Source organism: Tenrec ecaudatus, chromosome 6 (assembly GCF_050624435.1).
Source record: "Tenrec ecaudatus isolate mTenEca1 chromosome 6, mTenEca1.hap1, whole genome shotgun sequence".
Lineage (NCBI taxonomy): Eukaryota > Metazoa > Chordata > Mammalia > Afrosoricida > Tenrecidae > Tenrec > Tenrec ecaudatus.
In genome coordinates, this window is record NC_134535.1 from 73,794,959 (window position 1) to 73,818,907 (window position 23,949).

General features: G+C 56.2%; 2 protein-coding genes across 2 annotated transcripts; one reads left to right on the forward strand and one right to left on the reverse strand.

Moving 5' to 3' along the window:
* Window positions 1–135: 135 nt before the first annotated feature.
* TSPAN31 (tetraspanin 31) lies at window positions 136–2,965 on the reverse strand. Its single transcript, XM_075551372.1, has 6 exons — window positions 2,793–2,965; window positions 2,148–2,315; window positions 1,857–1,937; window positions 1,173–1,304; window positions 734–847; window positions 136–643 (listed from the first exon to the last, which is right to left on the reverse strand). Exons 1-6 carry the CDS (start codon window positions 2,853–2,855, stop codon window positions 569–571), a joined length of 633 nt encoding a protein of 210 aa, XP_075407487.1. The 5' UTR covers window positions 2,856–2,965; the 3' UTR covers window positions 136–568.
* Window positions 2,966–9,080: 6,115 nt separating this feature from the next.
* On the forward strand, window positions 9,081–22,776 carry AGAP2 (ArfGAP with GTPase domain, ankyrin repeat and PH domain 2). Its single transcript, XM_075551374.1, has 18 exons — window positions 9,081–10,889; window positions 12,585–12,643; window positions 13,417–13,504; window positions 13,666–13,751; window positions 13,882–14,029; window positions 15,090–15,224; window positions 15,475–15,584; window positions 16,306–16,464; window positions 16,618–16,704; window positions 16,926–17,030; window positions 17,784–17,946; window positions 18,146–18,265; window positions 19,180–19,308; window positions 20,495–20,643; window positions 20,757–20,847; window positions 20,973–21,195; window positions 21,331–21,586; window positions 21,723–22,776. The coding sequence occupies exons 1-18, from the start codon at window positions 9,728–9,730 to the stop codon at window positions 21,963–21,965; spliced, it is 3,513 nt and encodes a 1,170-aa protein (XP_075407489.1). The 5' UTR covers window positions 9,081–9,727; the 3' UTR covers window positions 21,966–22,776.
* The last annotated feature ends 1,173 nt before the right edge of the window (window positions 22,777–23,949 follow it).

Sequence of the window (23,949 nt, forward strand, 5' to 3'; positions counted from 1 at the left end):
GTTACAGCCTCGGGACCCCACCAGGGTAGTCTGCCCTGCCCTATTGGGGCACTTGGAGTCAGAATCAGAATCACTGCAGTGGCAGTGAGTGGGGAGAGTTCTGTAGAAGGCCGGGAAGAAAGGGACTCCTTTGAATGTAGGGTAAAGTGACTTTTATTTTGATTTCCATTCAACTGTTTCAAATCCAATCCTCCTGGTTATGAGAAAGAATCCGTGGTGTGTTTCCTGGCTCTGTCCTGGATTTCCCTTTGGAGCCAGGCCAAGGTTTGCTGAGGTGGTCCGCCACGTGCAAGCCTAAGAAAGCCTGGAATAACCCCAACCCCATGCACTCCTTTGACCTGCCCACATCCACTTAGGAAGAGGCAAAGGCTTTCTATTTCTTATATTCTCCATCCAACCAAAACAAGTCGAAAGTTTAAAGCCTAGCTGTTCAGCCAACTTTAAGGGACGTTGAAAAGGGTCCTTCCTTTTTTTTAAAACACAAAGGGTGGTAGACCCTAGGTTTTCCTTAAGGGAGGAAGAAAACGCTTTAGGAAGAGCAGGCGAGAAACCCGAAGGGCCCAGAGTCTCATAGAAAAGCACTGGGGTTGGCCCGAGGATCCTTCTGGTTCCGAAACCTCATCGCTAACCAAATACCAAGGATCTGCCAGAGAAAGAAAGGGAGAAAGATCAGCACTTGGAATCCCCTAAGACATTGAGAAAGGGTGCGCATGGAGGAACTGGAGAACGTTACCTCTGTGAAGCTGAAGAAGAGTCCAACACCCCCCAGGATTTTCAAAGCTTCATCGGAATGGTTAAGAAACTTTTCTCCACATACCTGGCATGGGGGGTTTCGCTTCTTGCAGATCTGAGGATTAAACAATGTGTGCGTTTGGAGGATATGGGGTTGCTCAACGATCTGCACCCAGTACCTATAGTGAATGTTCTACAGACTAAGTCAATCAGCTGTGTGGGATTTGAGTCTGTAGGACATTACCTTTGGTCAATGTTCTACAGACTGAAATCCCCACGTGGCCCATTCCCAAGGTTCTACCGGTGCCCTCCCCCTGCTAGCACCCAGCACCGGTGAGAGAATTGCTAGAGGGACAGGCAGTGACATTCAAATGTCTTTCTGAGTCCTTTGTTGACCTTGCCCTAGCCCCGTTTCCTACTCCCCACTTGCCCAGACTCACTGCATAGCATGATGTGTGATCCTGTTGATTCTGGTCTGTGAGGTTGAACAAACCACAACAATCGAAACTTCTTTCCAGTTCATTCCGTGTTGTGTTGCTCATGACCCACCAAGAAGCACTGATGAAATCTGTCTGGAGGATACAGGCAAAGGGAGATCTTATCCCAGGACACTGGGGAATGTCCGGCCCCCCGGCCATGTAACTCCTATAAAACTTCCAATACTAGCTAACATCACAAGCCTCACCAAAGAAGCGGTTCCAGCCATCACTTTAGGGGGGTGAGTTAATTAAAGGCTTGACCAAACATAGCAGCCTCCTTTTTTAAGTTGCTAAATTTGTAGGACCCGAGAAAAATGCTATAAATACCAAATGGCCCTTGGCAGAAAACAGGTTTCCCACCCCTGCCCTACAATATAGGGCCAATATCCTGACTCCAGTTATTCCAGTTCTGTTATCTCAGCACTGGGCATTGACATCCCTGAGGCATGCAGTGTGTGTTGTCACAATTAGACATGCCCTTTTCAGCTCATGAAAAATTAAGCAGACCATATAAAGCAAGGGGCTTTGGAGCCTGAAAGTAGGGAACCTAAGAATATTTAAGGTGACTGGAGTCTGAAGAAGTTACAATCTTGAGGGGTTTTTTTTTTTAACGAGAAAAACGCAAGTACTTGAAAGGGTACTTACCTGTTTGCTTCTGTTAATAGCCAAACATGAGCAAGAGATTCCAAACTGGAAGATGAAGACCAAACCAAGGATGATCATGTACTGTGAGTGAGTTAGGGAAATACAGCTCGAGATCCCTTTTTATTTCACCCATGATAGTCTCTGTCCCCTGAACTACAATCCTGCCAGCTGGAAATAAAATCAACTTTTGTATGGGGCAGAGCACCCCTGGGATCCTATCCTCTAGCTCCTCCTTAGTCTACTCGGCCCTCCAGAGTGCCCAGGTTCCCCCTTCACTTCAGGTCAGGATACGAAGAACAGCAGAACTTGGTGGTGGTTGACAGCACCCACCAGTCCCGCCACGGCAATGAGTAGAAGAAAGACTCCCACGGCAATGACTCCTCCGATGATGTGGATGCTGGACACCAGTCCCAGGCCCCTTCCCCAAGCGGCCACTCCAATGAGCAGCAAGCCCACCAGCTAAGAGACATTTAGAGAATTACTGCAGGATACGTCTCAAAATAATGAGTGCTGACAGCCAAAGGCCACCCGGTGTTAGGGATTTGGGCAGAAAGGAAACGTTAGTTGTGTGTGAATGTAGGTTACAGTGAGGGGGCTAATGGGACCAGGAGCACCTGTGGGTGCCCATCTTGATGTTCACTAGGCTGCCATTGGGGTGGCAAGGAAAGGAGAGTCAATACAAAAACTAGTGTTTGGGGAAAAACAGGTTCACAGGCCGAAGGGGTGAATGGGACTTTAACCCGCAACCTTCTGCTCATTGCCTTTCGGCCCCACGAACCCCTTCATCGCCGGAAGTACCCAGGAATTCCCTCTTCGCCGGAAGTTCCCAAGAGAATCTTCCCAGAACTGCCAGCACCCATCTCCCCACCGGAAGTCCCCTGGAGGCGCTACTAAACACCCTGAAGCGCCCCCCACCGCCCCACTCCCAAACCTCACCATGTAGACCACGTTGAGGGCGCACAGAGCATTCTTGAAACAGGCAAAGCTCCCGCAAACCATCGTCCCAGCTCGGGGGGCTGGGTAGTCCCAGGGACTAGGGGGGAGGGTCTAGGGGGACCGAGTTCTACGACTCGGATAGCTTCTGTCTCTTTAAATCGAGTCCAGCCAAACCCAAGCCTCTGCGCCTGCACGGTCCCACCCTGCCTCTGGATTGGAGAAACTCTGGGCTAATCCAGTACACTGATGGCCTGAATGCCAACCATTCTGCATCACGTCACTAACCGCCCTCCCAGCTGCTCCTGTAGGTTCTTCATTGGATGGAAGGGAAACCCTGAGGACAGGGCTTCCAGAGATTCCCATAGGGCTCAGATCCTAAACTTCAAAACCCCGGATTGAAAGCGGAGTTGTTTTTTTTTTTTGTGGCCGGATGCGGAAGAGAGCTAATCCATGGGAGAAAGCTCTGCTAAAGAAGAGCGAGAAGGTGGGGCTTCAAGACCATCGCCTAAAGGCTCCTCCCCTTGAAGGAATGCCCCTCCCTTCCTCTTGCCCTGAAGTGACCTCATGATGACGCCATTATTTTGTTGTTGCGTCACGCTAGAGAACACGCAAAGGAACAAGATATTGAGACATTTAGCGCGGCCAGGGGAGCTTCGAACTAGGCACAACAACACCCAGCAAATCCTCACGTGTGCAAATGTGTCCACTAGTGCATTTGCCCTGTTCCATATTTCCTCCTTAAAAGTTAATGCCATTCTCTGCGCCAGAAGAAAGGCTGCAGACTCGGGTCGGGGCGATGCACCGCAGTGTGTGACAGTGCCACCGGTGCGGACAGTGGTGTGCGCAGCGTCTTCAGGGCGCATGCTTATCTGATCCAGGGCTTGCAAAACAGGAGCAAAGGAGTCAGGGATGTGGCTACATGGGAAGAGAAGGAGGAGCCTCCAAATTTCACTGCAGGGTGGGCATAATGGTTGATCAAGAAATATTTATTAGTTTCAAAAAATATTTATTAGTGACTGTGCTGTTAAGACACACCTTTCACGGGAGTGGGTTAAGGCATAGTTCCTCTTTTTCTCTGGGAGAAAGAAGCCGTTTTCGATGGAACAAAGCAAAGCCTCGCCTTGGCCCCACAGAATGATGTAAACATATGTACGCTCGGCCCTAAGACGATGTCAGCAATGAAGGCCTGTTGATGAAGAGCCACGCTGCATGACTTCCAGCCTGACCACTTACTTGAGTAACCTTGGTCAGTTACTTAAGCTCGCTCTCACTCTGCGTATTTCCTCATCTGTGAAATGAGGATCAATAACAACAGCCTGTCACTTGGGTTGTTGGGGGCAGGGAGGGACATTAAAAGAGTTAATTATTTGATGTATGTATGGATTGTGATAAGAGTTGTATGAGCCCCTAATAAAACGTTTTTAAAAAGGAGTTGACTATATATTCTTTTCTTTTTAATCATTTTATTGGGGGCTCGTACAACCCTAATCACAATCCATGCATGCATCCATGTGTCAAGCACATTTGTACATGTGTTGCCATCATTCTCAAAACATTTTCTTTCTGTTTGAGCCCTTGGTATCAGCTCCTTATTTTTTTCCTCCCTTCCCCACCCTCTCTCCCTCTTCAACCCATGATAATTTATAGATTTTATTGTTTTGTCATGTCTTACACTGTCCGATGTCTCCCTGCACCCATTTTTCTGTTGTACGTCCCCCATGGAAGGGATTATATGTAGATCTTTGTGATCAGTTCCCCCTTTCTTCCCCACCTGCCCCTCACCCTCCTGGTATCGCTACTCTCATTATTGGTCCAGAGGGGTTTATCTGTCCTGAATTCCCTGTGTTTCCAGCTCTTATCTGTACCAGTGTACATCCTTTGGTCTAGCCGGATTTGTAAGGTAGAACTGGGAATTCTATATTCTTAAGTCCATTTTTCCAGGAGCTCTTTCAAGCCTTTTTATATGTAGAATGCTTAGAAGAGTCCCTTCATAAAACAAACTCACTGCCATCAAGTCAATTCTAATTCATGACAGCACCTGAGACAGGGTCAAACTATTCCTGTGAGTTTGTGGGTTTCAGATACTGTAACTCTTTTTTTAAATTGTTTATTTTGTTACTGTAACTTTACAGGAATAGTAAGCTTCATCTTTCTGCTGTGGAGCAGCTGGTGGTTTTGAACTGCTCACCACAGCCCAATGTGTAACCACTATGCCTAGCATATAATAAATACACAATGCTAGCTATTATGCAGTTCATTTTATAGATGCCGCTTGGTAATTCCAATACCAATGGCCTCCCATCTCTATCTACACAAATAATCACATCGTTCTATTACTCTATCCTGAGCCAGAGATGCATGAGTCTTGAAACAGTGAGTGGTTAGGTCAACCTTGACCTCCAGCCTCCTTACCTTCATCCTATCCTCAGCTCCTCATCTAACCTCTTCTCTTTCAGATCCTAAACCTAGGGCAAGACAATGGTGTTAGGGGCAAGGGGACCTAAGTGGTGAGAATCTCGGTTGTGTGGTTAAAACTATTAAGTGTTATGGACCTGTTAGCTATTGTGAAAAATGTAATTGAACATGGAGCATAGTGGTTTTGTCTGATTATAGCTCATTGTTCTCCTCTGGAACTCATTCTCCTCAAACTTACTTGGTCCCTTAAAGCAGCAGGAGGTTGTCAGTGGAGCAGGTGGCCAAGGAGATGTTACCTAGCCAGTTGTAAGTATGCAGGGCTCCAGGGAATCTGAAGAATGGGTGAGATTACAAATGCAAACTAGAATTTGTAAAATCCAAGGGTGTATGGGCTTCCTGTAAGAGTTTAGGATTGCACCTGGGCCTGACTTGCCACATTCTCCCAGAACCAACACCCATCTTACTTAGCTGCCCCTCACAGAAGGCCCTAGTACATTTGCTGAGGTCTCTCTAACCACCTGTTGGGAGAATCATAATAGGTACAGGCTGGCAAGGTCAATGGGCCAACACTAGAGGGGGTGAGAGGTAAGGAGGTGGTGCTGTGTCTAGCTATGAGTTTGAAACTCATCAGTCAGGAAGTGAGGCTGACGGCTGACACACGGAAGGGTGGGCAGGAGCAGGAGTTCTGGGGCACGTAAGGCAAAAAGGGCCTCCTAAGGGCTGGGACCTTTGAGACCATGGGCTTTGGGTCCCGAGGTGGTTGTTAGCCTGGCAAGACAAGTCTGGTCACCATGAATGCCCAGAGGCAGCTGGCTGTAGCTGCAGTGAGAGCAGAAGTCAGACGACATGAGGTGGCCAAGCGAGCTCTGAGCCGCCTCAGGAAGCTTGCTGAGAAAGTGGCCGACCCTGAACTACAGGACAGCATCCAAGCCTCACTGGACAACATACAAGGTAAGAGAAAGGTCAGTTTCCAACGTGAGTGTTTGGGGGACCAGCTGGGACGTAGAAGGACCGCCAGGCCATACATCATTTCCCAGTCAGCACTTTCTAGTCCCCATGCGTGGAGCTGAGCTCTAGGGAACGATGGAAAACGGCAAGGGAGGGGTGAATTTTCTCTTTCTCCGACTCTGGTCCGTCCCCCAGGGGATCAACAAAGGATGGCTCTGAGCTGACCCCTTGGCAATGGAGAAGTGGGCTAGCAAAGGGAAGGAGGCCTGTGGACTTGGTCCCTGCTTTGGTGGGGGCGGCAGGGGTGGGGTGGGGTGGGGGGAGTCCAAGACAGGAAGCAATTCGGGCCAGGAGGTTCTGGGACTGGATAATGTATTCATTCCCAGGACCCACTAAGAATCAGTGACCTCTTGTTCTCCAGCTGTAGGAGAAAAAAACACAAAACAAAACAACACAGACACTGAAACACACCATTCAGACTCTTGGGCTCCTAAGCCCACCATGGCACTCACATAGGTGCCGCACATCCAAATGGCAGAGAAGTCCCCAGAACTCTCCTCCCCATGTTCCTGTTCCCCCTGCCTCCCCCCCCCCCCACACACACACCTTCCGCTCTACCTCCTTAGTGCCATTAGAGCAAGAGATGACAACACTGGGAGGAAGTGCTGCCATGGCAACACCATCCCCACATCCTCCTGCCCAAGCCCCAGCCTTCACTCCTGTGGTGGGGCCCTGGCAAAGACAGTTTCTCTCCGTTCACAAGGCCCACCACTAGGGAAATGGTGGAACTGGAGTCATCTCAAGCCTATGTTCATCTTGGGCATCTCTGACGTGTGAGAGAAACAACAGGACTCCTGGAAGGTGTCAGAAGCATGTCTTCCATGGCACAGTCAGCTCTTGGAGCTTCTTGGAGCCTCTCCATTCTTAGCTACCTACCTAGGGAGTTAGGAGAATTTCTCCCCATTAGGGACCTGGGTCTCTCTAATGGTAGAGGCCCCCAGAGCGTGGTTTGGAGCAGAAACGGTTTGTGATCCTAAGACAACAATCTAACTGACCCCTTCCCCATGGCCCCTCCTGCCCTTGCTCATCTGAGGCTGGTGACTTCTCATACCTGCTTCTCTACTGCTTCTTTGCCCTGAACGTCAGTCACTTTTCCATACAGTATTAGGGGCTGGAAAGGCTGACCTACACTAAGGGGGCAGGGGTGGGGTGGCATCCCAAGGAGGGACCCACCCCTGTAGGCAAAAGAGAGGAAAGAGCTGGTAGGCGGTTACTGGGGTGCAGGTGAGCTGTTCAGCTCTGGAAAAGGAAGGGCAAGGGGTAGCAAAGGCGGAAAACTCCCCTCTTCATAAGCAATGTATCTCAGTCCTTTTGTTCCCGTTGAATATAAAGGGAAACTGAAATCACCAAAGGAAGGGAAATTAAGCCAGAGCCCCACAATTCTTCACTCTGATCATCTAAACAGACCCCTGAAGGACACCCTGTCCTGGGCATGTTGTTCTTCGGGTTCCACAGACGTGTAAAGTGTAAAGGATGGTGGTGAGTCGAAGGCGCTGGGACAGGACGGCCTAGGTATTGGGTACAGGCCTCTAGGATAACAAAGCCAGTGCCCTGCATCCAGGTTTTGCCCCACCCCCCACCCCCCAAGGCCAGCATGCTGCTGGCTGGCTCCTGCCTCCAAGCCACCCACGGCCACTCTTATTTTAGTCTCAGGCTGCCTCAGGATGGTGGGATGCCAAATCAAGGCAGCGCTTGGAGTCCTGGCCAGGGGTCTCTAAGGCTGTGGAGAGTGCCTCCCTTCCCAGGCATCTTGTGGCCAGCCTAACCCCTTCACCCTCTCATAGTGTTGGTGTGGCCAGCATGAGCTCTAGCGTCCCTAGTGCGGTGGGGGACACAGCAGACGTTTTCCATTCTCTCTGCCTACCCTCTCCTTAACCTTCTAAAAGTATTCCACCCCACAAATCTCAGGAGACTAAATGGGACCTCAGGAGAAGCAGGCTCCCTGTCTGGCTGCCTCAGCTGGGTGGGGGGAGCTAAGCCCCGCCCCCCTATGGACAGAGAGATGTGAGGTTGGTGTCTCCACTAGCCTAACATTTTCTTCTGCTGGGTTCCCCACCCACCACACAGGAGGAGAGATCTCTGCTCTCTGCTTATCCCCGCTGTTTCTGAGGCACTCTTGGAGCTGCTGTTGCTATGGAGACCAGATGCACTTTGGGATGGGGGGGGTGCTGTCAATGGGTAGGCACGTCCTGTCTCCCTCACCCTCCACAGGAGCCTTTGACTCGCCCAGGCTGGGCTCCTGGTGTCCCCAGATTTTTTTTTCCCTCTACTCCTCCCCTTCTTCTTACCCTGCTAAATTTCAGCCTGTGCTCATCCCAGGGGACCACTTTCCAAGTTCACTCTGGGAGAGTCAAGCTCCAGTGGAGCCCCATAGTGTATGACTTGTGTGTGTTGGGAAAAGAACCCATACAAGGACCTGAGGAGGGAGACATGGGTACTGGAAAAGGGAGTTCAAGGCCCCTTACTTTCCCACTTCAGCTGCCTCGGAATTGACAGTGACCCCGAGTCTGCCCCGTTTTCTCTTCGGCCAGTCCCTCCACATGTCGATTTTTCGCCCTTGTCCCTAAAGGTCCTATTCACAGGGACACTCCCCAACCCCGGTATGAAAGAGGAGGGGGCTAGGTTGTTGGAGTAGGTGAGTCCAAATCCCAGGAAATCCAGCCCAGGATTTGGGGAGGGGAATCCAGTCCTGGGTTTTGCGCCGCCCTCACAGACAGCCGTGCTGTTGGAAAAGGAGGTGGTGGTGGTGGTGGGGGGGCAGATAGGGTTGGGGGGGTGGGGGCCGCCTCCTCCTCAATGTAAGGGGAGCGCCCGGACACAGCGAGCATCCGGACTGAGCCGAGCCCCGGCGAGCCCCCAGACTCTTTACCCGGATTCACGCCCCTCCCCTCCCGGACCCGTGGGTTTCCACCTCCCTCCCGCTTCGCTCCTTCCTCCCCCGCTGCCGCCGGTACCTCCATCTCCAGCATCCTCCCTGCGCCCTGCGAATCCCCCGCACGGCCAGCCCCACTCTCTCCCCACCCTCCTCAGGACCCCTTCCCCGACCCCAGCCGCGGCCCTGGTCTCCGGAGCCTTCCTCCCTCCCTCATCGTTGCCTCCCCCGCACCGGCTCCTCTTCTCTCCCAGCCTCCGTCTCCCCCTTTCCGTCCCCTGTCCCTCCCTCTCCCCCATTTGCCCCCACTACTGTCCTCCCCGCCCTCCTTCGCCCATCTCTGCGCCCCCACCCAGGCCGGGGTCCACTGCCGGGCGCGCCTCCTTGGAGCAGCACCAAGGTCCCGGGGCACCAAGGGGGTGGGGGCGCAAGGCGGGGAGCATGGGGAGGGGGCGCCCCGTGTGATGGGAGGGGGGCGCAAGCGGAGGCGGCGGAGGCGGCGGCGACAGGGGAGCCTGGCCAGGGGCTCAGCGGGGTCCGGGGGCTGGGGGCAGCGAGCAGGGCGGCCCCATGGCTGGGCCCCCCTGAAGCAGTCCGGGGGAGTCCCCTCTCCTCCCCAGCTCGGGGGTCTCGGGGCCCCATGAGCCGGGGCGCGGGCGCGCTTCAGCGCCGGACAACGACCTACCTCATCTCGCTGACACTGGTCAAGCTCGAGTCGGTGCCTCCGCCGCCGCCTTCCCCGTCTGCAGCCGCCGCGTCCGGCGCCCCCGGGGCCAGGGGCGCGGAGACCGGGGATCCGGGCAGCCCCCGAGGCTCAGAGGAGCCGGGCAAGAAGCGGCACGAGCGTCTCTTCCACCGGCAGGATGCGCTGTGGATCAGCACGAGCAGCGCGGGCGCCGGGGGCACGGAGCCCCCCAGCCTGTCCCCAGCTCCCGCCAGTCCGGCCCGCCCGGTGTCCCCAGCTCCTGGCCGCCGCCTCTCCCTCTGGGCCGCCCCCCCAGCGCCTCCCCTCTCCGGGGGGCTGAGCCCGGACCCGAAACCTGGGGGAGCCCCCACCTCCTCCCGGCGCCCCCTGCTCAGCAGCCCTAGCTGGGGGGGCCCAGAGCCTGAAGGCCGTGCGGGAGGCGGCGTTCCAGGTTCGTCCTCCCCACACCCGGGCACTGGCAGCCGGAGGCTCAAGGTGGCGCCTCCTCCGCCGGCTCCAAAGCCTTGCAAGACCGTGACCACGAGTGGCGCCAAAGCCGGAGGGGGCAAGGGCGCGGGTAGTCGCCTGTCATGGCCCGAAAGCGAGGGCAAACCCAGGGTCAAGGGGTCAAAGAGCAGCGCGGGAACTGGAGCCTCTGCCTCCGCCGCGTCTGCCACCGCCGCCGGAGGAGGGGGCGCTGCCGCCGCGACCTCTGGTATGGTCGGGGTTGGGCCGGGAGCCCGCGCAAAGCTGTCTCCTCGGAAAGGCAAGAGTAAGACCCTGGACAACAGCGATTTGCACCCTGGACCACCCGCCGGCTCTCCTCCTCCGCTCACAGTCCCAGCACCTCCAGCTGCAGCCTCTGCCGCCGCCTCCGTGCAGCTCCCCGGGCCTGCACCTCCCATCACTCTGGAACCTCCCGCTCCGGGGCTGAAACGGGGCCGGGAGGGGGGCCGAGCATCCACTCGTGACCGAAAAATGCTCAAGTTTATCAGCGGCATCTTTACCAAGAGCACCGGGGGACCACCTGGTTCCGGGCCCCCTCCTGCAACCCCGAGCCTGTCTTCTGTCAGTGGGTCCCGGGAGCTACTGGGTGCAGAGCTTCGTGCCTCCCCTAGTGAGTTCCGGACCTACAGACAGGGAAAGGAGGGCACCTGGGAATGGTCAGCCTGCGGTGGGAGCGGTGGGCAGGATGGGGTCAGAGAAGCTTCTCTTATGGGTAGGGGTATGGATCTGTCAAGATCAGGGGCAAAAAGTAGAAGATCCTGAAGGGTGGTGAGAAGTCACCCCAACTGAGGCACGGGCCAGAGACCAGTTGGTATGAGAGGGACTCAGAGAGCCTCAGGCCATTCTGGGGGAAAAGAGTGATTTGCTGCTGAGAGGCCCAAGTACTGCACTTCCAGCCAGGGCACAGAGATAGACAGGAGGACTTCGCTGTGTCCAGAGGGGCACTGGGGGCGTGTGTGTGTGTGTGTGTGTGTGTGTGTGTGTGTGTTGCGGAGGCCTCAGTTACCCCTGGGCCCTTGGGGCAGGTGGCCTGCAGGACAGTGACCTTGCAGGCAGCTCCTGGCCTGGGGGGCTGGTCCTGCTCAGGGCGGAGAGCAGGCTAGTGAGGCAGTAGTGGGGAGGTGGGGTAGCTGCAGCTTTGGGTGCAGAGAAGACGGAGTGGGCGGTCGGCTGTGCGTGGGGGCTGGAGCGTGCCGAATATTTCCATGTAAAGTGGAAGGGGGTGGATAGGAAGCCTCACTTCCCCACGGTCCACCCCCGCCCCTGAGCGACCCTGAGACACGCTGGGGGGGGCGGGGGGCGCTGGCCCCGAGTGAGTCAGGGGTGGAACTGCAGCAAAGGCAATTTTTTACCCTTGAAAGGGGTATGGGAAAGGCTTTTGCTCCCCCCCCCCAACCAGGGTGTCTAATTTTTTTTCTGGAGGAGAGAGGCGGAGGACTCAGTTGGTTCTGCTCGCACTCCCTGGAGAGGGGGCGGGTCCCAGGGCGGAGGCGGCCCCCGGGGTTTGGCTCCGGAGCGGGCGGGAGCAGATGGCTCGGGATCCCAGAGTTCCCGCCGCAGCTGCGGCGCCCCGGGAACGTCCGGCCGGTGTCAGGCGCGGGGGCTGCACCCGGAGGGCGGAAGGAGCATCCTTCTTGCCGCCACACCCCCACACCCCGTAGCATCTCTGGGCTGAGGAGTGTAGACCTTCCTCGCAGTTCTTTTGGAGGCCGCTAGCGTGGAGAGTGTGGGAAAGGGAAGCAAAGGAAAATCCAAACTCCATCCTTGGAGCTGTGGGGACAACGCAGGGTCACCACCGGGGTGCAGTTGACCTTGAAAAGGGGAGCGAGAGCCTCCACCTCAGTTTCTCTCAAGTGCTACAGAGGTTGAGGAGGACTCGCTGGCCTCTGTGTCCTGGCCCCTCTCCTTCCAGGACCTGCCCTGGGAGTCAATGGGTGCAGGGAGGAGCCCCGCTGGTGATCTCCTTCAGAGGGGAGAACCCAGCCACTGTCAGAGTCCTGGTCCTCTGGACTGGGGCAGGGACCCGCGTTTGGGGATGTGTTTTAAGGGAGATGCCAACTGAAGTATTTTTGTCTTGCTGGTTTTGTTGCTTAGCAACCACTGAGCGGCAGCAACAGCTGTGGGAAGAGAGGCTGGGCTGGGAGGACTGGGGACCACTCACCCTGAAGCCTATCCCTTCCACATGCCTCTCCAGTCTAGCTGGTCCTGGTGGTTAGGGGAAGCTGTCATGGGTGCAGGCGTGAGTGAGGGCTGGGAGTCCTTTGGGGGCCGGAGCTTCCCTCTCACTACTGCTCTCCTGTTACAGAGGCTGTGGTCAATAGCCAGGAGTGGACCTTGAGCCGCTCCATCCCTGAACTGCGCCTGGTAGGTATTCTAACTGCCCTCCAGCTAACCTCCCACCTTTGTGCTCCCAAGCCTCCTCAGACCCTCTCCCCTCTCCTGTGTCAGAGTGCAAAAGAGTTCTCCTGGGAGTCTGTTTTTATAGCAGGGGTTTGGACTGGTTCATTCTGGTTCAAGCCTCTTCTTGAAAATTTCCTCAGATGTACCAAATCAGAATATACGTTTTAACAAGATTCCTGCCGAAGAAACCCTCCTTCCTAGCACCATCCTGGGGCTTCCAACATGTTCACAACTCTCTCTTCTCCCTGTGCTTCCTTCCCCTTCCCCCTCGGGCCTGTTTGTTCATGGTCCTCTTCTGGTGGCTTGCATCTCTGCTTTGGTCCTGCATGTTCTGTTAGCTAGAATTTGGTAAAATTGTCCAACTTGCGCTGACGGCTGTGATCTCTCTCTCTCTCTCTCTCTCTCTCTCTCTCTCTCTCTCTCTCTCTCTCTCTCTCTCTCTCACACACACACACACACACACACACACACGTCTAGTATATACCTTAAACAAATCAAAGTAATCTGGTCCTGAGTTACTGACATTCTTTGGCTGGTGGTCCACTTGGAGTTCGAGATCAATTCTTGCTACTTTCATACCCTGATCCCTGCCTCCACGCCCCCCCTCCCCCAGTGTTCTCTCCTGACTGTAGGATCCTTCTTGTATAACTGAACACTATCATTTCCTTTGGGCTTTCTGGAGTGCATCTGAACCCAAGGGTCCTGCATCCTCCTAATGTTTGGTTCCACGTCCTCAGGGTGTGCTGGGTGACGTGCGCAGTGGGAAGTCATCACTCATCCACCGCTTCCTGACTGGCTCATACCAGGTGCTGGAGAAGACAGAGAGTGAGTTATCAGGAGGCACCGTAAGCTAAGGGTTGGGATTAGGGACCCATGACTGGCTAGATAGGTATGGCCATCAGCGAGGACTTGAACCCATGATAATTATGGTTCAGGGAGTATGAGGAGGTTTAGGTGACCTGTAACCTTTCAAACCCACTGTACAGGTGAGCAGCACAAGAAAGAGATGTTGGTGGATGGACAGACTCATCTGGTGCTGATTCGAGAGGAGGCTGGGGCACCTGATGCCAAGGTGAGGGGCAAAGTGTTGGAGTGGGCAGCCTAGCAGGGATCAGTACTAGACAAGGGGGAAGGCTCTGGTGCCCCAGAGTCCCGAGGAGTCTACTTGTCTGACCCTCTGTCTGCTATCTCACCCCTGCAAGTTCTCAAGCTGGGCAGATGCGGTCATCTTTGTCTTCAGCCTAGAGGATGAGAACAGTTTCCAAGCTGTGAGCTGTCTCCATGGGCAGCTGAGCTCCCTTCGAGGGGAGGGCCGAGGAGGCCTCGCCCTGGCACTGGTGGGGACACAAGGTAAGAGAGCCAGGGGAAATCCTGCTTTGAGAAAAAGCCCAAGGAAAGCCATCTGGAGGGTATTAAGCAGCCAGAGTGAGGGTGTGGGGACCCGTGCATATAGCTCCTGCCTGTGATTCCAGCAACCCTCTGGATGGAGCCAGATCTCCAAAGAAGGGAATCATTACACTAAATGCAAATGTCCCAAGGCCTGAGTTCAGAAAGGGGCATCCTCTAGGGTGGGCGAATGGGACAGCTTTAGTAGCAGTCTCAGTTCCTCTCCTGAGATGCCACTGATCTGTGCCTGCCCACTGCTGTTTCCCAGTCCCATCTCCGCTCCCCATGCCCCTCTTAATGTGCCCCTTTTAAGAGAGTGAGCCCTCGACCACTACTGCTCCTGGAAAGCAGAGCCCGGTGGCTGGCCCTCTGCTTCTGAAAGGTCACCGTGGTGAAGAGCCTCTGAGCAGTCCTCCCTACTCTGTGACACCTACTGCCTGTCGCCCCTGAGTCAGAGTCTACCTGGTGGTTCTGAGTCCAGCGTGGTTAGAAAGACTCTCCCCGCCTCCTTTTAAAGGAGTCTGCCTCCAAATAAAGAGAAAACACAGCGCATACAACCTCTTCATCCCCACAGCAGTGATTCAGTTCAGAGGTTCTCAGCCCAGGGAGCACTTTCCCAGTACTCACCTGTGTGGAGTTGGCAGGACTCTGTCCCTGGCTACCCATGCTGCAGGTGCCTGCCTCCCACCTGTGGCTTACCTCCTGGTTTCCCGCTACAGAGCAAGCATCCCACCTGTTACCTTTGGACAGTCAACCTTTCCCCAGCATCCGCTCCCTGGCTCAGAGTGCAGGGCAGGGCAATGGTCACTCGGGGGCCTCAGCCATGGCAGACCTGGTCAGGAAGTTCCACTGGCCTTCAGCACAATCCTGGGGCAGCATAAGCAAAGATAGGGTCTTTGTCGACCTCTCGCTTGTCCTGTCCCCAGTCCACCCAGGCTGAGACTGGGGCGGAAGGGAAAGGGAAGCATGAGAAGGCGGGGTGCGGGGAGGCTTGTCCAATTCTGCCCCTTCCCTGTTCCCCCAGACAGAATCAGTGCCACCTCCCCTCGGGTCGTGGGGGACGCTCGAGCCAGGGCTCTGTGTGCGGAAATGAAACGCTGCAGTTACTATGAGACATGTGCTACCTACGGGCTCCACGTGGACCGGGTCTTCCAGGAGGGTGAGTGTGCTGGCCCTCCGTGTGTGGGGACCTAGGGACCTGAGACTGGCCGAGGCATTCACGATTCCCCGAGTAGCTGGAAGCTAGCATTGCCGGGCAGAAGCAATGAGGGAAAGTCAAAGGTTTGTAGACCAGTCTCACAGGCTGCCTGGGTTCGAGGAGCTGGCACAGAGGGGGGCCAGCATCATGGGGGGGCGGGTTTCAAAGCTGGGATGTCTTCCCTGCTCACGCCTCTCTTTCCTCCCCTTAGTGGCCCAGAAGGTAGTGACCTTCCGCAAACAACAACAGCTTTTGGCTGCCTGCAAGTCTCTACCCAGCTCTCCAAGTCACTCCGCTGCGTCCACCCCTGTAGCGGGGCAGGTGAGCTGGGGCTTCAGAGCTTACAGAGGGTCTGGAAAGACGCAAAGGAGGAGTGGCCGAGGACCCAAGGAGTAGGACAGGGCACCAAAGGATGGGGACAACGGAAGTGGCAGGGACATTCTCAGGAGAAAAGGTGGAGAGTCAGCCAGGTTGGAGAAATACTCTTCCACGACGTCAGACTAGTCATTTAACTTCCCAAGGTTATCAGGACGGTTGCAAGACCTGTGGTTGTTAAATGTCACGGGGTCGGTTCTGATACATAGCGACCCCAGGGGTAGCAGAAGGAAACACCACCCTGCCCTGCCCCATCCTTGCTCACAATTATGTTTGAGCCCGTTATTGCCGCCACGGTGTCAATCCCTCTCGTCGAGGGCCTCCTCTTTTTCACTGCCCTTCCACTTTACCGAGCGGGATGTCCTTCTCCAGCGGCTGGTGTCTCCTGACAACATGTCCAAAGTACATGAGATAAAGCCTCGCCATCCTTGCCTCCAAGGGGCATTTGTTATGATGCATGGTATAACCCATGGGAGAGGGACCTTCGTAAAATGCAAAGCCAGAGACCAGCGCTGGCGAGGATTTTTCTGACAGTGCTTGTCTGAGTTGATGGTGATGAACTGAAGGTCTCTCGTGGATGTCTCATAACCAGCTAGCACTGTAGCTTGGTGGGGTGCGGGCATCTCGGACGTTCGGCTGACTCCTTTATCCATTTATCCATTCCCAGGCCAGCAACGGGGGCCACACTAGCGATTACTCTTCCTCCCTTCCATCCTCACCCAATGTTGGTCACCGGGAGCTCCGAGCGGAGGCAGCGGCAGTGGCTGGATTGAGTACCCCGGGCTCCCTGCACCGGGCCGCCAAGCGCAGGACTAGCCTCTTCGCGGTATTGCACTCGCTGACCCCTGGCCTCCTGTCCCCTGTTCCCTTCTCATCTTCCCTCACCCCTACACCACTCTGTTGGGCTCTTCTTCATCTTTCACCCCTGACTTTCCATCAGTGTTTCCCACCCACTCTCTGATACCACTAATCATTCCAGAATCGTCGGGGCAGTGACTCAGAGAAGCGGAGCTTGGAGAGTCGAGGGGAAACCACAGGGAGCGGTCGAGCCATTCCCATCAAACAGGTGGGTAGCCCTGGGGCTGGGGGCAAGCCAGGGGGCAGCGAGTTCGTCTGTCCGTCCACTGTTTTCCTCACGCTGAGACCCTTTCATACAGTTCCTCATGTTGTGGTGACCCCCCTCCCCCGACCATAAAATTGTTTTCGTTACTACTTCATCACTGTCATTTTGCTACTGTGATGAATCGGGCGACCCGCTGCTCTAACCAGTGGCTTTCCATACTCCAGAGCTTCCTCCTAAAACGCAGTGGCAACTCCTTGAACAAAGAGTGGAAGAAGAAATATGTGACACTGTCCAGTAATGGCTTCCTACTCTACCACCCGAGCATTAACGTGAGTAGCAGAGGCTGGCTGGGCCACACAGGCTGGTCGTGGATTCCCTTCCCAGCTCTGCCAGTCTGTGCCCCTGACAAATGCATCGTTTCTGAGAAATCCTTGCCCTCTAACAAGCAGGTATTGGGCACCCGCCACATGCCCATGCAGGAGTAAATACATCCCCTCAGCAACTTGCGGTCTAGTGGGAGAAAGCAGAGGAGGGGCCTCCACACAGAGGAGGCGATGCTGGCCAAATCTGGTGGGCCCTCTGGAAGCTCAGTCCCACCCCAACAGCTCACAGCTGTTGTGAGATGCCATCAAGTTGGTTCCGCCCCATAGTGACCTTATGCACAACAGAAGGAAACACTGCCCGGTCCTGGACCATCCTTACAATTGGTCCTGTGCTTGACCCCATTGTTGCAGCCACTGTGTCCGTCCATCTCCTTGAGAGCCATCCTCTCTTTTGCTGCCCCTCTGCCCTTTCCAGTGACAGATGTCTCCTGACAACATGTCCAAAGCACTAGAGACAAAGTCTCATCCTCCTCTAAGGAGCATTCTGACCATCCTTTTTCCAGGACAGCTGTGTCTCTCCTTTTAGCAAGGTGCTTTCAATGTTCCACCCACACCACAATTCAAATGCATCAGTTCTTCAGTCTTCTGTATTCAATGTCCAACAGCTCACAGAGACCCCTCAATCTCATGTTACTGACTGATTCCCAGACCCACCAAGGACTCCCTTTCCTGTACCCATTGGCCCCTGTGCCCCTCCAGGATTACATCCACAGTACCCATGGCAAGGAGATGGACTTGCTACGGACAACTGTCAAGGTCCCTGGCAAGCGGCCCCCACGGGCAATTTCTGCTTTCGGCCCCTCAGCCAGCATCAATGGGCTGGTGAAGGACATGAGCACTGTCCAGATGGGCGAAGGCCCTGGTAAGTATGGCGGGGGGGGGGGGGGGATTCACGATGAAGGGTTAGCAGAGGAGCCAGAGCTGGGAAAAGAAAGGGGAGTAGGGCATTGGGTGCTGGGACTAGACAAGCAGGAAAGAGGGTGATCAAGAGGGACCAGAGCAGGAATGAAGCCAGGAGATGGAGTCATCCCTGAGCTTTTATCTTCTCCCTCTTCTGACAGAAGCTACTACTCCCACCCCAAGCCCGAGCCCGAGCCCCAGTTCTCTGCAGCCACCACCAGACCAGACATCTAAGCACCTGCTGAAGCCAGACAGGAATTTGGCCCGAGCCCTCAGCACCGGTCAGTGAGGGATCCACCCTCTGTCTACTGTCTGCCTGACTCCAGATGGGCGGGAGATGAGAAGGGGTGGAAGCGAGAGAGGCTGGAATGAATGCATGCATGAGCACACTGAGCATCTATTGGGTACTAGCAACCTAGAGCCAAACTGCCTGGCCTTGAATCCTGGCTTGCCACTGGGGCAAGTTACATGCCCACTCCTTGCCTCGGTTTCCTCATCTGTGAGCTAGAGATAATGGTAGTCTATCTCATAGGGTTGCTTTGGGGCTCACACCAAGGCAGAGTCGGGGACTGGAATCCAGGGCAACCTGTGAGAAACGGAATGCAATGGCATGGTGGTCTTATTTTTCTGGGCCTCACAAGTTTTCTGCCTTTGATGCATGCACCTTTATCACTTTTCTGTCACACATTTGATTGGAACATATTTGCATTCTCCATCTCTAGCAGGCTTCTCCCTTTCACAGGTTTCAGCTTCTCCGGATTTACTGTATTTGGAAAGATGTGACTCTTTAAATTGGACACATGTATCATTTACTTAAAAACTTTTTTTTCTCAAATGCTCAAATTGACACACACAGACACACACTTGTATAAAACTTTTAAATAGCAAATAAAATTGTTATAAATAAACCTCACAATAACCTCGCTTGTCAGGCCAAGATTCTTAGCCCCATTTTAGAGATGAAGAAGCTGAGGCTCAGGTTGAGTGACTTGCTCAGGGTCTCAAGGCCAGTAAGCGGCAGAGCCAGGATCTGAGTGCAGGTCTGACTCTAAACCACTTATCAGCCCCCTTTCCCAGGGTTGATCAAAGGGTACCTCATCGGTGCCAGTGCTAGTTCAGGGGAGGGGACAGCCTGTCAAGAAATCAGGAAAGCTGTGGAGGGGGCAACTGAGGCAGCTGTATCCCCTTCTCTAAGACTGTACCCCATCTGGAGACCTGAGCCCCCTGACTCGGGAACCTCCTCCTTCTCCCATGGTGAAGAAGCAGAGGAGGAAGAAATTGACAACACCTTCTAAGACTGAAGGCTCTGCTGGTCAGGCTGAAGGTGAGGCCCTGGAGGCAGTCTCAGTCCTTCCACCCCCTGCACCCTCACCCCTAACTCCAGACCCCTGGCCTAGCTCCTGCAGAAGGAGAAGTGCCTGAGCTGAGTGCTTGGCTCTCATCCCCACTTTGCTTATAACTTAAATGCCCTTCCTCTCCTGCTCCCCAGCCTCTGGCTTCCTCACCAGTGGTCCCCAGCCCCATGTCCTCAAGGACCCCCATCAATCTCTAATTCTTGCTCCCTCCTCTAATGACCCCCTAGGTCCTGCCCCTGTCCTCAGTTCGAATGACCATCCCAGTCTGTCCCATGACCCCCTAATAACTCAGCCCTGACCTTAGTGTCTTCTATTGACTGTTCTTGGATTCTGTGACCAATGGGGCCCTGCTCCCAATAACTTTCAGTGATCACCAAGTCCCCACCCAACCCCGTGACCACAGTGATCCTCATTCCTACCCCAAGTGAACACCTAGAACCCAGAGACTCCTTTTGGACCCTAGGGCCCCTTCCTCCCAAGCCTGGGACCCAGTTTTTGTCCCCTTCCCTGATTCACTTGGACCTGACCCTGCCTACCCTTATGGGAGACCTGGGTCCTCACTGGTCCTCATGAGCCCTCCCCACCCCCCGGCCCTGCTCTCTGCTGGGTCCTCAGACCCAGCTTCTAGATCTGCCTGCTCTCATGGCTCTTGGCTTTGCTCCACTCTGCTCTGGGGACACTGACTTTCGTTCTGCTTTGTCTCCCCATCTGTCCTGTCCTGTTCTGTCTCTGGCACTCTCTGCCCACTGTTTCTCCCCCCCCCCGCCCCCCCTCTCTTTTCTCCTCCTTCCTCTTCTCTTTCTTTGGTCCTTCACCCTATCTCTATCTCCTTCGCTTCGGGAAACCAGCCAAGCGCAAAATGTGGAAACTAAAATCCTTTGGTAGTTTAAGAAATATTTATAAAGCAGGTAACAAGTGGGGAGCTGGGAGGGGTGCTCAGCTGGGGTGCAGAGGGGTGGGGGCCCCTGCCTCTCCCTGCATGTGCTTGGGGGCTTCCTGCTCTTCCCCACCCTCTGCATCCCCTACACACACACCCCACAGCCCCATCCCCAGGGGCTAGGGATGGATGGACATCAGGGAGGAAGGGTTTGGGGAAGTCAGCCCCACCTGTGAATCCTGTGCTTCATGACTCTGCCCTGTGTCCCCCCCCCCCAGAGGAAAACTTTGAGTTCCTGATTGTGTCCAGCACTGGCCAGACATGGCATTTTGAGGCCGCCAGTTTTGAGGAGCGGGACGCCTGGGTCCAGGCCATCGAGAGCCAGATCCTCGCCAGCTTGCAGTGCTGTGAGAGCAGCAAAGTCAAGGTGAGCGGTTGGGGGGAGGGTAGGGGTGGAGCGAAGCGGGGCAAGTGTCTGAGTGGTGGGAGGGGCTTGCTGGGAGCGGAGGAGGGGCAGTACTAACCCCACTCCCTCCACAGCTGCGCACAGACAGCCAGAGCGAAGCCGTGGCTATCCAGGCAATCCGTAACGCCAAGGGAAACTCTATCTGCGTGGACTGCGGGGCCCCCAGTGAGCACAAGGGGGCAGCCGAGGGAGTCCCCTCCCCCCATCCCCCCCAGGTGGTGGCCGGGCCTAGGGCGCGTGGTTCCCTGGAGCCCTTTGCGCTAGGTGTAAGCCCTAAACTCCCTCCCCAGACCCCACGTGGGCCAGCTTGAACCTGGGCGCGCTCATCTGCATCGAGTGCTCCGGCATCCACCGGAACTTGGGCACACACCTGTCCCGCGTTCGCTCGCTGGACTTAGACGACTGGCCTCGGGAGCTGACCCTGGTGCTGACGGCCATTGGCAACGACATGGCCAACCGTGTGTGGGAGAGTGACACTCGGGGCCGCGTTAAGCCCACGCGGGACTCTTCCCGGTGCGTGCGAGGAAACCAGGGCGCGCGGGGGAGGGGGAATATTGCGCGGCTCCTGAGAGGGTGCCCTGGTTAGGGACCAGAAGCCCTGGGTGCCGAGGTCCCTAGAGGCCTTCCTGTGGGTCACCGGTCTTGCAGAGAGGAGCGAGAGTCGTGGATCCGGGCCAAGTACGAGCAGCTGCTGTTCCTGGCGCCGCTGGGCACCACGGAGACGCCTCTGGGTCGCCAGCTGTGGGCCGCGGTGCAGGCCCAGGACGTGGCCGAGGTCCTCCTGCTCCTGGCCCATGCGCGACACGGGCCGCTGGACACCAGCTTGGAGGACCCTCAGCTCCGCTCCCCGCTGCACCTGGCGGCCGAGCTGGCACAGGTGGTCCTCACGCAGCTGCTGTTGTGGGTACGTGGGGGGGTGGGAACCTGAGGGGTCCTGCAAAGTGGGGGTGGGGGTGGAGAGGTGGCTGGAGGGCGGCCTGCTGGGCTGGGCCTCCTGAGGACCCGCCCGCGGTGACGCCGGCGACGTTTCCGTCCCCTAGAATGGCGCGGACGTGGCTGCCCGGGACGCGCAGGGCCGCACCGCGCTCTTCTACGCCCGCCAGGCCGGGAGCCAGCTGTGCGCCGACGTCCTTCTCCAGCACGGCTGCCCCGGGGAGGGCGGCAGCACGGCCACCACGCCCAGCGCCGCCACCACCCCCAGCATCACCGCCACGCCCAGTCCCCGTCGGCGGAGCAGCGCCGCCAGCGTGGGCCGCGCCGACGCCCCCATCGCGCTGGTATAGTTGCCCAGCGGAGAGACCCCCCTCACCCCCCACAGGCCGGGCACTGCCACCCTGGGTGGACCGCTGGACAGACGCACCCACTCACCTCTCCACTCTGCACCCCGCCCCGCGGGAGCACTCCCCCCTCCCCCCACGAGGGCACAGCCCCCACCTCCCAGAGGACACGAACTCACTCCCCCTCCCCAGCGAGGCATGGAGCCCCCAGTGCGACACGGCCCCTCGCCACTGTTTTCACGTGGATTCCTTTGGGTTTGCCCGCCGCTACCCCCACCCTTGGTGTTAGCCTATGGGCGCGCCCCCCACAGTGGCACCAGCCCCCCACCCCAACCCCGGGCTCTGGGACCTGCTCGCTCGCTCGCGCCCCCTAGGGCCGGGAAGAGATCCAGTCCTGCCTGTGCTCGACAAGCCTATTGATCCCCGGCGGGAGCCCAAACCCAGGCTGGCTCCTGGGGTGACGCCACGCCACGCAGAGGGTTAGTAGGTGGGAGAGCGAGCTCTGGGACTTGGGGCCAATATGGGGACCCCCCCACCCCGGCTTTCCACGCTGATCTCACTGCCGAGTGAAAGGGGAAGGGCAGAGAGGGGCAGGACCCCTGCTGCCCGTGGGGGTGGGGAGTCCCCAACCCTTTCTGTGAAAGGGACCATGAGGAGTGGAAATCCAGACGTCCGCCCACACCCACCCATGGATGGAAGCTAAAGGGCTGGGGGAGCCAAACGCCTAGCCTCTCCTAGAGACCCTCTCAGGAGGAAGAAGGATGGAGCGGGAGAAGGCCTAGAGGGCTGGGGAGGGGCCTTGTAATTTATTGCTTTGTTCCCCAACAAGGGGGTGGGGCGGGCAGGGGCGTGGGGAGGGCTTTTTGGGATAGGGGAAGCCAAGGGTGGGCAGGGGGTGGGATGGGGTGGGGGTGCTCTCGGGTTGTGTCTGTGACCGTGACTGCGTACCTGTGACTGTGCAGCGCCCGTGGTGATTTGGGGTAGGGTGCACCCCAACAGTGGGACCCCTCCCCCACTATTCTCCCTGTCCACCCCCTCAGTCCCACTGGAGCAACTCCAGAGTCATCCCTCACTCCCAGATCCCCCCCCCCATTCCCAGCCAGAGCTAAGGGGATGCGAAGCAGGGGTTGGGTGGGTTTCCAGGCCCCTACACCATCCCCAGAAAGGGGTGGGGAGAGGGTGCGATTACCTGGCCCAGCCCTGCCTCTCGATCAACCCAGCCTCTGGGCTGTCTGTGTCAATGGTTTCTGGTCTTTTTCCCCCCTCTCCTGGTAAAATATTTTGCAAAGGACCAGGTAATGCATTTGGGGAGGGACATAGATGGAGCAGAGGGAATGCCCTTTCTCCTTCTCCATGGAGCCAGATGGTGTGAATCTTCAACAGCAATTAAAAAGGAAGTGATTTTGTCTAGTGGGTGAGTTGCCGGTCTGTTTTTTGAAGCGCTTGGTTAGGGACTAGTGGTCAAGGTGGGCAGCGGTTGGGGCCAGAAGTGCCTCCTAGCTGTGGCTGATGGAAAGGTGGTGGGCCTGCAGGTCAGACACCTCATCTCTCTTGTGTGTCAGTGCCTGGTGGTGGGAGATGGGCAGGTGGGAACAGGGAAGTCACTGATTCCAGAGATGGCAGCAAGCATTCTGGGAAGAGTTAGGCATGGTGCTTAGATGAAGGTGGGAGGGCGGTTGATGTGGGGGTCTGGGGAAGGAGCCCAGAAAGGTGGGCAGATGGGTAGTTTTGGTGAAGAGCTGCAACTTTGGACTTAGACTTCAGGTGAGCTGTTGGGGAGTATCCCTGGCTCCTTGGAGGACACCCAGTAAGTGCTCTCACCCCAGGGATGACTGCCCAGGGCCAGCCTGCTCACCTGAGTACTGGGTATCAGAAGTGGAGCTTAGAGTAAGGATGCTTCTCTTGGCCCTGTCAGGTGGTGCGTGGGAGGGAAGGGATGGAAGAGGTCACGTGCCCGTGAACTCCATTCCCAATTGACACAGGCCTGCGT

Excerpts from the sequence above, each read along its gene's own strand:
- TSPAN31 (XM_075551372.1), bottom strand. The coding sequence starts at position 2,855 with ATGGTTTGCGGGAGCTTTGCCTGTTTCAAGAATGCTCTGTGCGCCCTC. Across the intron at positions 1,938-2,147 it reads ACCAAGTTCTGCTGTTCTTC|TACATGATCATCCTTGGTTT; the intron begins GTATCCTGACCT and ends ACTCACTCACAG. Across the intron at positions 848-1,172 it reads ATCACACATCATGCTATGCA|ATCTGCAAGAAGCGAAACCC; the intron begins GTGAGTCTGGGC and ends TTTAATCCTCAG.
- AGAP2 (XM_075551374.1), top strand. The coding sequence starts at position 9,728 with ATGAGCCGGGGCGCGGGCGCGCTTCAGCGCCGGACAACGACCTACCTC. Across the intron at positions 16,705-16,925 it reads GAGCCATTCCCATCAAACAG|AGCTTCCTCCTAAAACGCAG; the intron begins GTGGGTAGCCCT and ends TCCATACTCCAG. Across the intron at positions 20,644-20,756 it reads GTGAGAGCAGCAAAGTCAAG|CTGCGCACAGACAGCCAGAG; the intron begins GTGAGCGGTTGG and ends CTCCCTCCACAG.